Source organism: Crocodylus siamensis, chromosome 6 (assembly GCF_052110815.1).
Source record: "Crocodylus siamensis isolate JL-2025a chromosome 6, ASM5211081v1, whole genome shotgun sequence".
Classification (NCBI taxonomy): Eukaryota; Metazoa; Chordata; order Crocodylia; family Crocodylidae; genus Crocodylus; species Crocodylus siamensis.
Genome location: NC_143400.1, coordinates 53,670,106 through 53,683,996, shown reverse-complemented (window position 1 = coordinate 53,683,996; position 13,891 = coordinate 53,670,106). Strand labels below are relative to the sequence as shown.

At 42.5% G+C, this 13,891-nt stretch overlaps 1 protein-coding gene across 4 annotated transcripts in view; it reads left to right on the top strand.

Moving 5' to 3' along the window:
- VPS8 (VPS8 subunit of CORVET complex) overlaps positions 1-13,891 on the top strand; it is a 151,996-nt gene that overhangs the window by 101,799 nt on the left and 36,306 nt on the right. For 3 of the 4 annotated variants that reach the window (XM_090051167.1, XM_090051165.1, XM_090051166.1), the window contains exons 40-41: positions 2,262-2,343; positions 4,487-4,569. In XM_090051167.1, coding sequence (XP_089907293.1) covers positions 2,262-2,343; positions 4,487-4,569 — 165 coding nt within the window. Of the gene's footprint in view, positions 1-2,261; positions 2,344-4,460; positions 4,570-13,891 lie in introns of those variants that run through there. The other variant, XM_090051168.1, reaches the window with a different exon arrangement.

Genomic DNA, 13,891 nt, shown 5'->3' with positions numbered 1-13,891 from the left:
TCCAGTGCTATGCAGAATCAGAAGAAGAGAATTCCACCTCCATTAAACCAGTCTTCTGTTAAGTTGTCTTGTATGCACCTGTGCTTGTATAAAATTCTATAACTGTAGAAATACAGTGTGCAGAACCTTGTATATATTCCTCTCTATTCCTGACATGTCTGTGCACAGTGACCAATGCATACTGCTAGAAGCTGGTATTTTAGCCAGCAGCTAGAAGAAAGGCCTCTTCTTTGCCTTGTACAAGGAAACATTGCTGCTGTCATGGTGCATATGAGAATTTTTGATAGTTGTATTCCTGGACAAGGGATATTTTGCCTGGAGCACACTGAGCTCTGTTGCTTCATTGCAGAAATTATGAAAGGCCATGTCCAGGGCAAGATCAGTTTTTGCTGTAGCACAAGCAGTGGCATAACTGTGATTGCAATAGATAGAGGTGAGATACTGAAGAAGTCCTCGTTCAAGAAAGAGGGTCAAAGAAAGCTTTACTTTTATTTACAGATTCTCATTTAATCATGTCAAAGTATGCAGTTGGCTTCTAACCTTGAACCTGGACTAGAGAATTTCTGCATCTTGCCTTGCCTGTGCTGAGACAGCACCTTTTGCTTCTGGCATAGGAAGAGTCTACATCAAGACATAAGCAGTAAAAAGGCCGTTTTCCTTAATGCCTTCAGAAAAAACATGCATTGAAGATCTTCCTGAAGTGCTATCTCTCTACTCCCTTTCAGACCAGGGTTCCATTTGATATGTATACCTAACATGTCTAAGAGCTGGGCTTGGGCTCAACCCTAGTGTTTCCATCCTCCTTGTGCAAGTAGGAATGTGAGATTCCTAACATCTGAGATCCATGGAATTTAGTGCTGTTCATCTTGGTCTTGAGGGACAGGGAAAGTACTTCCTTCTTGTGAGACTGAGATTCCAGAAGATCTACATAGTGTGCGTGATCTGGGCAGATTTCATTATGGACAGATTGATTATATTGGGCCTACGTGCAGTTCTCCCAGGTGGTATCAGTTCAATAGTGTGTTTTTAATTCTTTTCTTACAATGGTGTTTTTCAGTAAGGAGTGCAAGCATACCATCTCCAATCCTCCTGCAGGAGAGTTCATTTACAAGCCAGCATTTTCAAACTGCTACTGTTTAATCACTGTTTAGGAGAAATCTGTGGTAACTAGCAACAAATGCTGCCTTTAGCAGTGGTCACCTTATGTATTGGTCTTTCTGCCAAATCTGCAATTTTCAGTTGAATGTTCAAAGAACTCATTTATTTGGACATTTCAGAAAATGACTGAGACTCCCACGCAAACCCTGTGGATTGAATAGGAATGGGGATTAGTTCTTTTGATGAAAGGCCTAAAGTTGTACACTGTAATAACCCACGAAGGAAAGAAACAGGCTGTGAATTGTAATATCTCTTGTGTTAGTGACCATCTGTTGTCCTGCAGCCGTAGATGCAATACTCACATTGCTTCGTATCTGGTTTGGAGCAAGTAAGACTGAAATAATATTGGTTCTTGAACTCTGATCTTGTTACCCCTGTTTCCTTGCTCCCCATGTAGTTACAGTTAATATTTCTTACCATAGGAAGAGTTCACTTCTGGATTTACCCGGCTTTTATCTAGCAACCCCTATGATGGCTTTGGTTATATGGACTCCTTACCCTAGTTGTCCCTGTATATAAGGCAAGACAGGGAGGCATCTTATAGGTGAACTTGTTCAAAGAGGCATGAGATTTCTTAGTCAGTCACTGTAAGGGTAGACTGTGCTGCTTTCTGCCTTACTTCAGACTAGCCCAGCTAACTACCTCTCTCTGTTCTGTATGTGTGTATTTATACTACAGTGGAACTTGATGGGCCCTAGCTCAGGTGAAGCCTGTGCTCAGTCTTCTGTAAAAATCAAATACCTTACAACCTTAATGAGGAAACCAGGTCAGCGAGTCGAGTTCGTCCCTACACTGTTTTGAGCTTGAAAAGTGATCGAGCTTAAGGGCACAGTCAGGCTTCTTCCTTCCTTCCAAGCAGATGGCACCCCTGCTCTTAGATGTGAGTGACCTAGGCGGTAAAGTAACAGAGCAGTTTCACTCTTATAATGCAAATGCAAAAGCACAGCAATCTTGGCACAGCTCTGTGAAAGGGTGGAAGCATAGTGTTTAATTGTGGTTTGTCATCGTGTGGAAGCAGCCACAGTTTTGACCTCTGAAGGCTGAAGCTAATATTACAAATTTAGTTTTAACTGTTTTTACATATTTGTGCTTATGTATTCTAGGCTCTCTGGTTTCCCCTCCTGGAGGCTATGATGTCGCCACAGAAACTGTCAAGTTCTTCAGCCTCATGCCGATACTCTGAACGTAAGTGTGCTGGCATCTTGTGGTACCAAGAGCAAGTCAAAATAAGGCAGCAAACTCTGTTTGTCCTGCCCAGATAATGGGAGGGAAACTGATTTGTGCCTGAACAAATAAATATATAATCTCTACATAGTGCTATAGCCAGGGCTAGAATATTTTTAAGGTGTGTAAAGTGCTGTTACCCTGCTCTCCTGGCTATGAGGGCCATCTTTTAGTAGGGAGAATATTAGAACCTATATTGACTGTAATATATGTAGTCTGCAGAATTTCTACTTAGAAATATCAATCCATTTTCTCTTTACAGTCTTAAATCCTCTTGGTCCTACATAGAGACCCACGTCTCTCCTCTTGTAACTCACCAGCAGTTGCAATTACCTGAAACAATTAAATTTAAAAACTCTTTGATTGAGGGATTAGAACATGTTTCCTTGGTCTAATGCAGAATCTCTGTGGGTCATTCTCCTTCTTACCATTTTTTGTTGCTGTTGCACAGTCTTAAAGCTAGGATAAAGACATGTTACCAACATTGACCCATTAACAGTTTTTCAGGGACTTTAGCAGGGTGGGATAGGATTGCAGCTATGTGTCTGACACGGATATACGAGTGGGGAGGTGTTTGTATGATTGTTGTGATATCATGGGGAAACACACCAAAATAACATGTGCTAAATATATTATTCTGGCACTGGGGAGGAGAGAACAAAAACTGAAATAAAAAGATTTTATCTGTCTTTTTTAATGTAAACCCAACCTGTTTTCCTCTTGTCCCTTTTTGCCAGATAGGTTTTGGCTCTTTCCTCCTTCTCCCTCTCCTGTCAGTCTCTACAGCCTCTTGCAATGCTGACTGCTCCAGTTCCAATACAATCCGGTGACCATTTCCTCCAATGGCAGGTCCCTAATTCTACCTCTTGTCATGCAGCAGGTGGATGGGCTTTTGCCAGGTCATCTGTGTAGGCTGACTGTGCATTAACTGAGACTCTCAATACTCCTCCAGGGGTCAGCTAGTTGTCAGAGCCACAGTAAGAGACAGACATTGCAGTCAGGTTTTAGCCAAAGGGAAGCTATTGAGTCTGATCATTTAAATATTTAAACAAGCTCAATATTAAAATTAATGATGTTTTGAAAATGGAAGATGGTTACCACAGGGTTGATGCACTAGAAAAATAAGAAACACCATTTCTCTTGAGCAAAATTATGCAATGAATATTGTCCTCCCAATTCACAGTCTCCTAAGACAGTTTGTGTTTTTTTTGATTTACTGATGCCTGTTAAGAAGAAAACAGTTATTCTGCTACCAATATGTCTTAAGGACCATGAAATATTATGGTTGGGGACAGTAAGAGAGCAACTGTTTCTATCCAGTTCCTTACATCATCCTAGGAAAGAGAGCTACAAGCTGCAGCACATTTCAGGTACAAAGAGGGCCATGCCTGAAATGTCAGTTGGCCTCTTGAGCTTTTTTTGTATGTTTGACCCACCCATTGAAGAGTTTGGCCATGACTTATCTGCCAATTGAAGTGAATCCTTGTCTTGTTTTGCTTCCTCCAGAGCTTCCTTATCTCAGGTCAAGGCCCTTAATGGTGCAAAGGGAAAACCAAGCATCTCAGAATTGCTGAAAAGAGGCGACGGTCATTATCACATGCCCTGCAGGCTGTTTCCTTGCATTTTTCCTCTCCCCTTGTCCCTCCAGAGGTGGCAGGCTTTTTCAGGGGTCCTTCACTTATTAAAAAACAGGCCTTGTTTAGGTCTGGGCACCCCAAAATAAGGAATATGTGATTTTACCCTGGTGGAAACATGATGTTTCAAAGTCATTGGGGGGGCTGTTTATGTTTGCAGTCAGAGAGGAAACTGAATAGCAATGTATCACCAAGTAAGATTTCTAAGAAGGCTGTAGAAGGTCTGGCCATTTAATAACGGGGTAGAGAGTGGAAATCATAAGCTTGAAAGCTTACCTGAACACTGCATTTACTTTCAGATAGAAAGAACTGTGCACTTACTGCATAATTTGCTGGTTATCTAAAATATTTACTTGTAATGTTTTTTGAAAGCAGGAAAAAAAAGACCTTGTAAACTTTTACAGTGACGGCTTTTCCTAACCTTCCAGTTCTGACTGGTTGTAGATGACTTCCACGTTTTGATCTTCCAGATCTGAAGATTTTGACCATGCAGGTGCTCAACAACATGGCTGCTTTTATTGCCCTTCCATCAATCCTGCAGAGAATTCTACAGGTGAGCAGCAGGGGAGGAGGGAAAACCTCAGGGAGCCACCAAACCTTTCCTAAATCTTACTCATATTAAAGCCTTGGCTACAGCACATGCAGTGTATGGAGAAAAACACATTCCTGGTATAACCCTGTCACATTCCTGGTATAACCCTGTAGCAGCAGTTGCAAGAGTGAACTTGGCTAACTGTATATCCTTTTGTGATATTTATTTAAAATGTAGGTAGGTATGAAGGCAATAAAATGTGTAGGCAGTCTCAGCCTCAGGGAACAAACTGAAACAGGCAAGTTTTAGGTTTGAGAGAATGCAGTTGGAAGTAATTTTCTAACCCAAAGGTTAAAGGTCAGTGTGAGCCTGTGTGCTTCATGGGGTTAGCCTGGTTAAAGGTGTGCTAGTTTCTGTAGGCAGCAGTACAGAGATGTAACTAGCCTCACATCAACCTGCCTTGGAAATCAAACAGAATTATTTATTTGTAACCTCTTAATTATTCAAGCCAAAAGCTAAATATTTGAAACCAAATGCTTAAGACCAAGGTCTGAAGGATTGCTGCCTTGTGTGTTCTGACTTACATACCTCAGTAAAAGACCTGGGTGTCAGAAGAGCTGAGCACCTGGAAGCCCCTGGGCAGCCTCCTGTTGACCTTCCAGAGGAGGGTGAACAGTTTAGGCTGTGATATGGGCATTCCCTTGGAGAGAAGCTAAATCAAGATGATTTATATAGTTTAGGGAGAAAGGATCAGGCTGGGTCATTTTGGTTCAGAGACTGCTGAAATGGGTTCAGATGGGCTATCGGGGGAGGTTTCTTCTGGCCCAGTTAGGGTTGCAGTACTAAGCCTCTAGGAAGCCGGCAGCCTCTACGGGGGTGTTTAATCCCTGTATGTTGTGGTCTGATTGGATGTTTATGGGAGATGCAAGCTTTAATTTCTCTCCATGTATTTCTCAATACCCTCTAAAGCAGAGATCAACCTTTTTAGTGGGGGGGGGGGGCTGGGCACTTGAGACCTGGCTACACTGTGGGCCACCATGCTGGTGGAGAGATGGGGGAGGAGGTTGTGGCCTGCAACTTGGAGGTATCAGTTGCACGGCACAGGTCAGTGAAGCAGATGTCAGGCCAAGCTGCTAGCTGCTGATCTCCTGTGCAGCAGGCTGGATCTGCTCACTTCAGCAGATCCAGCCATAGGTTATGCAACACTGCTCTGAATGGAATGCAAGTACTTGATAACCCCCTGCAATGGGAACTTGCTGAAGCAACTGCATAGACAAGGAAGGACAAATCTTCTGGCTTCTTCCCATCCTTTCTATCTTGTTAGCTTGGTTGTAAGGTCCCAAAACTCTCCCTTAATCTGTTTTAGTTGGAGCTGAAGGCTGCAGGCACTCCCTTCTATCACCTGTGGCATTGGGAACATGTAAAATATACAATGACATTAGAGACTTGTAGGAAATGTGTTCAAATGCACCATTTCAGCAGAGCTCATGTCTGCTCCACAGGGCACATACATGCTTTGGGTTTAGAGCTGTGGATTGGGAGATGAAACAGCTGCAGGGGAATTAATCATTTTCTATAAGCTAGATGACAACAGCCATATCATCTAATAAACTGAGATAGAGCTTGGCCTTTCTGTTGAGAGGGGAAAGGGCTACAATATTGCATGTTTAAGTAGCTGAATCTAAAAAGAGAAGACCAGTGTCGATTTAGAGATTCGGCTTTATGGAGATGCTAATTTCTGTAAGTTGATATATAGGTGCTGTCTTAAAGGATGCCTAGATGCCAGAGACAGATTCCATTGCTCATGCTGCAAGCGCTTGGGTCCTGTGATCTGGTTTTTACTTTGTATTGACTAAACCTCGCGTAATTGAGGCTTTATGAAATTATGATTAACATTAGATTTAGATTTTTTTTTATCTGTCCCTAACACAGGATTTTGTAAAATTTTATTTATTAAACAGGAAGCCGAGCAGAAATGTATTAGGAGAGATCCTAGAGGAATCCCCGGGGGTATTAAGAGAAGTTTCATCTTATTAAGTGGGTGAATGCTGTCTGAAGAGAGATGAAAGGTTGAGCATTAATTCTTTTACAAAGCCATAATCCTCCATTAACGTTCTGCAAGCAGATACAGCCTAATTCCCCTTGCAGTGTAGGAAATCGGAGATGCCAGAAACTTAAATTCTATTGACTTTTTTAAAAAAGCTTTTCAAAATAGGGAGAAAAGAACATCAGGGTGCTTTGGTGTTTGCAGCTGTGTGGCTCTGAGCCTGGTGCATTTGTACCATGTGGGGTGGGGCTGAGTTGGAAGAAAACAGGTCTCTGCAGCACTTACTTGAATGTTCCCTGTTCCGTGGGGGGGATTTGGCCAGCGCCTCCCACGCTGAGAGAGTTGCGCCTGTCAGGGCAGGCTTTACAGGTGGGCAGCGTCCTTGTCCAGTCTGCCCGCCTCATTCCTTTACAGCAACAGCAGTACCTGCCTGCAAGGTACAAGTCTCTTGATCCAGCCCAGCAGCTCCCCATGGGGCTTTATTCTGAAATTTTCATTAATACTACTCCATACTTAAAGCAAGGGTGCCAAAATACAAGTTCACCCAGGGAACCATTTTCCCTAAGGCCAGCCCTGGTACTTGCCTCTTGTAGATCATCATCTCCCTGGAAAATAACGTATGCTTATGATCACAAGCAATTCTGGTTTTTTGGGCTATGCTGTATTCATTAGCTTGGTACCCAAGTACTGCATTGGCGTACTCGGCTTCATCAGTAAGTTGCAAGAATGTCCTCATCTGAAGTCCATAGCAGAGGAGGTTTTGCTTGCTATATGTACTTGGGAAGAAAATGGGGGCGAGGTTTTAGATGCAAACATACAAACAGACTTTTAGCCAGTGTCTCAGATGCTTGGTTTATTGTCTTATTTCTCCCAGGCAGGATATTCCTTTGCTCTACTTGTTTATGGCTGCAATGGGGTTATGTCCTGGTATCCAGTGCTGAGCATCCCAAATGCCCACACAAGTCCCAGGCTTGAAAATGGTAGCCATTGCCTGTCTTGATTTTTGCATGCTGGTGTTCATGAATGGTTTTTGTCTGGGTCTTCATTAAAGTGAAGATGGAGAATACCCCTCCATCAGGTTAAAAACTCTTACAGGAACCTTTTAACTAGCCCTCCCACACTCAATTTTCAAGACCAGGAAATTCACACGTTTTAATAACTCACAAGAAACTCTCCTCCCAAGTATAGCCTCCTTCCACAAGTTAAGGAGCTGGCCTGTGGTATGGAGCCATTTTGCCAGAGCTGTGTGCGAGAGCAGTTGCTGTTGGTGTTGGCATATTTAAGTAAAGCGCAAAAATGTCCAGATTTCCTATTAAGTGATGTTAATAAGCATATTTAACATGTAAAATCCTAAAAGACGTGGCAGCAGGTCAGCGTTTGTTCTTAAGAGGCAGGAGGAGACTGTTCCTAGGTCTCTAAATCAGTGCACAAGTACCTTGTCCCCCGATGGGGGCATGTCTTCAAGGAAGGTAAATGGGCATGAAAAACATCACCTCCATCCTCCCAAGTGGAGCTAACTCCCAGGTCCTGTGGGAAGTTCACTCCAAATGGCAAAACAGCACTTGGGTTCTCAGCTCCTGATAACTTCACAGCATGTGCTAAGAGCCCAGTTGCAGTGGGTCTCATATGGGCAGAGGGTGCTTTTAGCTGGCCTTAGGCACAGGAGAAGAAACAGCTGCTTACCCAACGGTTTTCTCCATTTACGTGGTAAGAGAGCTGCTGCCTAAATGTCTGGTGTGTTTGTATATTAGCTGCTGTAGGTTTAAAAGCATATTTTTTCCCAGGAACAGTATTTCAAAGGGGCATCATAAGTCTATAAAAGCAATAAACTACAAGCTCAACATTTATGTATCTCAGGCTGTTTATCTGCATTTTACACCTGGCAACAATAATGTTTTCCCCTTTGATTTTTGTAATGGATTTAGCCAAAAGAAATGCAAAGTGAAAGCACTAGGGCTTATTGCAGGGTAGGATGGAGGCCATTGGGAGAGGCAAACCTGACCAATAGAGGGATCAGCTAAAGAGATTTTTTAGGAGCCATTGTAACCTTCTGGCTCCAAACTGGAGGGAGCTCTGGGTGGCATCTGCTTATTCTGATGGCATTGACTGCTCTCTAGAGCCTACTTAATAACATAGCAAGAAGTGACGCCCCCATTAATAGGAGAAACGATTTGCATCAGAGATATCTTCCCTATCACTTTGTCAAACTGACTTACTGTACATAAAATTGCTATCTCTTCATTTACCACTTAACTGTTGATAAGTTTTCGTCAGCCATACATTTAAGGGATTGCTTTAGAAAAGAGAGAGTGGTTTTCTGACGGATATAAAAATAACTTGCTGTGTGTCATGGATCACGTACATGCTGTGCTGAAGTCCTGAGTTCCCCATTGCTCTCTATAATTTATATGGTGTCTCAGTATGATGTACTTTCCATGCTGTTGTTTTTAAATTATGCATGTTGAAATAAAATTTACTTATAAAATACAGTATGACCTAAAACTACACTTTTTTCGTTTTACACAAATGTAACCTTTGGAAGGCATCTATCACTTGAGCATCGTCCCAGGATGCAGTCAGCTCTTGACTGAGGACTGATGAATTCCCAAATCCCTTCTTATGCAGATGTGAATATTGGCGTCTTGCTAGCATTTGTATGTGTCAGACTCCATGTGAAGGTGGCTTCTTCAAGTCTTCAGGGTCATTTTTGCCATTAGGGAGACATGTCTAGGCAACTTGCAGTGCAGCTTGTACCTCATATCTGCCCTGATTTCTGGGTGCCTACATCTTACTCCTACTTCCCCCTAAAAGGTTGGCTTCTTTTTCTTTCTCCCTGTCTAGTACCCATCACTACAGCTACCCCCAGTGATAATGACCTCCCCCCTCCACAGCCTTTCCTCTATTTGCCCTGACTTCTGGGTGCCTACATCTTACTCCTACTTCCCCCTAAAAGGTTGGCTTCTTTTTCTTTCTCCCTGTCTAGTACCCATCACTACAGCTACCCCCAGTGATAATGACCTCCCACCTCCACAGCCTTTCCTCTATTTTTTCCTTAGCTGTTCCTTAAATGTGGTCTTCCTTTGAATCCAGCATCTCCAGTCAAGGAGGCATCCAAGGCTGGAATTCAGGCCGTAGGGATGCTCAAAACGTGAACATCTCAGACCACTACGAACAGCACAAGAGGCGATACTATTTCACAGGCTTGGGTTTTCATCTGTTTGGTTTCCTTCCTTGCCTTGGGAATCTATAGCATCATCTTGACCCTGTGGCCCACATGAGCCATGGATTTTACTGGCTACTAAGTGCTTCATTGCCAACAGTCACAAACCTACCATTGAGCAGTATGCACTCTGAGGTGGGTTAGCCCAATTATTTTATGGTAATTTGTCAGTGATGGCTTCTCTAGACTCAAAGCTGACCTGAGAAGACCAACTAGCTAGACATATGGGTGATATATGAGAGGCCTCATGACTTACTTTGGGGGCCCTTTCCTGATATCTTAAAACTAGGATGACAACTGCATGGACACAGTGAAGTCTTTGTTCTCGATGTCAGAATGATCCCTTGCCAAATTTCACTTTGGCTGCAGAGCATAGCAGTGCTAGAGTTTCTTGATGAAGGGCTGCAAATTTCTTGAAATGGGGAAAACTTTTTTCCCCTCTCTCTCTCTTCTTCTGAAGTGGCCGAACAAATGTTGACAAAGTAATTGTTCAAAATCAAATTCCCCAAGCCAGATCTCTGCCCTGGAGTGCTGTAATTTCTTTCCCCTCCTGCATGCCTTCCCCCTCCTCTGCCAAATTTCAGTAAATAGCTTCTTAGAATGAGAACTGCTTTGAAATCTTTATTCTAGGCTGTACTGCTATCTCTGCCTATACCATGAATCTTGTATCCTGTGTAGATATGCTGCACACTTAAATACATGTATATTTTGCATATACTAGAGGGTTTTGAGAAGCATATGGAAGAACATATTGACAAAACACATTGCAGTGATGGGGAGTGGCTGGCAAGATGATGTCAGGTGTAAATCAAACTAGCTGGGGGAGATTATATAAGAGGTTTGGCACAGGAAGTGGAAGGGCAGAAACTAGGTAAGGGAGGTTTATGGGAAGAAAATAGGGCCTTTTTCTGTTTAGTGCGCAGTTGAAACCCTTAGTCAATTTACAAGAATTCCTATCACTGCCAACACTTTATAAATATGTTTTATGAAACCTAAGAAAATACCCAGATAATTAATAGCTAGAATATGGAGCTATAGTCTGTGCAAACTTTGCACTGACAAGGATCTTTTAGGTCTAAAACACACATGTATAAAAGTCAGCTTAAAATCTTCAAGAGCCACTTCACAATGAACAGTGCTACTGTATTCAGAATTATGCAAAATGCAGCAAAGTCGCCCAGACTCTCCCACAGCCCCACTTTGAGAACAGTCAAAGGCTCAGACACATTCTTTATTTCATAAATCCAGTGTGATTAATAGGAACAAAAGCTTTGTAACTAACCAGATGTTGCTGTGTAATGGATCATAGATTCATAGGATCATAGAAAATGAGGGTTGGAAGGGACCTCAGGAGGTCACATCTGCTCAAAGCAGGACCATCCCCAACTATATTATACCAGCCAAGGCTTTGTCTGCCCGGCTCTTAACCTCCAGGGTTGGAATTTCTACACCTTCCTTGGGTAACCTGTTCCAATACATTACTCTCCTGGTGAGAGAGATTGTCCTAATATCTGACCTAAAACTTCCCTTGCTTCAACATGAGCCCATTGCTCCTTGTTCTGTCATCTGCCACCACTGAGAACAGCCCAGCTCCATCCTCTTTTGAACCCCCCTTCAGGTAGGTGCAGGCTGCTATTAAATCCCCTGCCAATCTTCTCTTTTCCAGGCTAAATAAGTCCATTTTCCTCAGCCTCGCCTCACCTGGATGGGGAAGGCTGGTTGACTTTGAGATTTCTTGTGGCACATTGCAAAGGGGACACCTTTGGTTTTGATGAATTGCCAGGGAGTTTGTTTATAAGTGTATAAACTGAGGTTTTTATTATTATTATTATTCAGTAGAAGTCGTGTGTGCTTTTATGCACAGGCTTGTTCATGTAAGCTGAAATTATTTATATATTTAATTTCTATGTTAGCCTTCCCAACAAATTATTTATGACTTCTAAAATATATATACAAAAATTAACCATTAGTGCTTGAGTCTCTGATCTTTAAAATGTTTTTACTGCTGAAGCCAAAGAGATAACAAACAGTAGCTTATAAAATGTTGATTTTTGAAGCTGCTTATAGCTTGGAGTGCCAGCACTTTCTGCAGTTATTCTAGTGTCCAGCATGTATGCCCAAAGGACTTCTGGTCTTAAGTTATCACAACAGTCTGTAAAACCAGCTTCCTACTTGAGATGACAAGGAGGGTGGCTAGGAAAGTAATTAACCTCTTCCATATCTAGTAACTTTGACTCGTGCATCTGAGCTTAATTTGGACCTTGGACTGTTGGCATAGGGCAGAGACCTTGGCTTTATATCACTAACTGATATTGAACCCTGCAAAAATACAGGATACTTATTGTTCACTTTTGGTTTTAATACTCTTGGAGGTAGGAAGCTGTGTTCATGCAGTCTAAATCACCACATTTTACATTATGCATGCAAGTCTTGCTGCCATGTATTTTCTCCTCAGAGGCCTTACCTTCTTATGAGCTACTGGATAGTTTTTTGTTCACTGGAAAATTTTCTGTTTAGAAGATAACCATTCATGTCATGTGCTCCCTGCATGTAAGGTGTTAACTATATAATTTTATATTCATATCATAAGTGAGCCTCATATCACCTGGAGGGAAGACTAGACTAATGTGGAAGACAAGTACATTACCAGAAGAGGAGTATGCATTTCTTCATGTAACTCCAGATGAACTAGAGTGTTGATCATATGCAGCTGTTCATGTGATAGCCACCATACGTGCTGATCTTGAATAAGCAGAGTTTGACAGCTCCTCATCTCTTCTACGTCTTGAGACACCTTTTTGTAGTACACAGCCCAAACACGTCACTCTACCGGACAACAAAGGCAATCTGGCAATGCAAAAACCATGTGCTGTAAACAGGAGTGCAGAGTGAATTCACTTGAATGAGATATATATTTTGTCCATACCAATATAACCATAGAGTGACCAAACAATATGGCATTCTGACAGGTAGGCAGCCTTCATTTTCTGCCAGTTTGGATGACTCCATTCATTTCTTAAGGCTTGCATTGTTTGTTTTAAACAAGTAGCTTGTGAGAGATTGTCATTAGCCCTCAGGACACCTGCTAAGAGGCTTTCTTGAACTGATAAGAAGAAAAAGATTTTCTTACCCCAACTGTTGAGAGTCTATCCCCAAGGGTACAAGAGACTGTCATTTCACTTGGATTTGTGTTACTCTTCAGCAGTGTGTCCAGTAAGCCCTTGAAATAGTGCTTACTGTTCCAGGCTGCTGTTGGAAGTGTCATTTGTGTTCCACAGCTGCCAGCTAATGCATCTCTTTCCATAGTCCATCACGAAAGGGAAGGCTTAGATGGATGACTATATCGCCAGCTGAGAGGAAAGAACCTGGCCCACTGTTTAACTGCTGTACAGATGGGTGAGCCTGTTTATCCTCATTCTGCATTAGCTGCTGGCAGATTGGGGCCTCGAGCCCAGGGAAAGGTAAATTCTAAAGAATAAGCTCACTAGAGTGCAGCAGAGGCATGAACCAAGCTGTCCCAGCAGGAGATCTAATAGTCTGATGTAGTGATCATATTTGGGCCTAGAGAAAAATAAGTACTAGCTGACTAGAGCACTTCTGGCCAGCCTGGTAGCTGACTGCTACTAGTAGAAGACTGCTATGAAACACCAGCAGCTGATATCAAGGGACTCTAGCAGGAAAATCTCTTTAACCTACCCCCTGTCAGGAAGAAACTTCTAAGCCATGGTAAACCATGAAGAAGAGAGATAATTTATACAGGCAAGAGCATGCATGGAAAAGATCCTAGATTTCACTTTTGGAGCCCAGCTGGAACTGGCTTTGTGCAAGTGTGTGGTAGGGGGAATCAACTGGCATTCATGGACTCCATGAAAATTCAGCATTAGCAAAGCAACGCTTCTTAAATTCTTGGAGTGGAGGGACTTCTGTCACTGGAGCTTGGACCCTGGCTTTCCTCTCCCCATATTTCCAGCCCCTTACTGGCTTTGGGGGATAAACTTCTTGACATCCCTGTGGTCTGGATTCTGAATTGGTACTTAGGAGAGAGAGGAGAGCCTCTTAGCAGAGATCTTGAACCC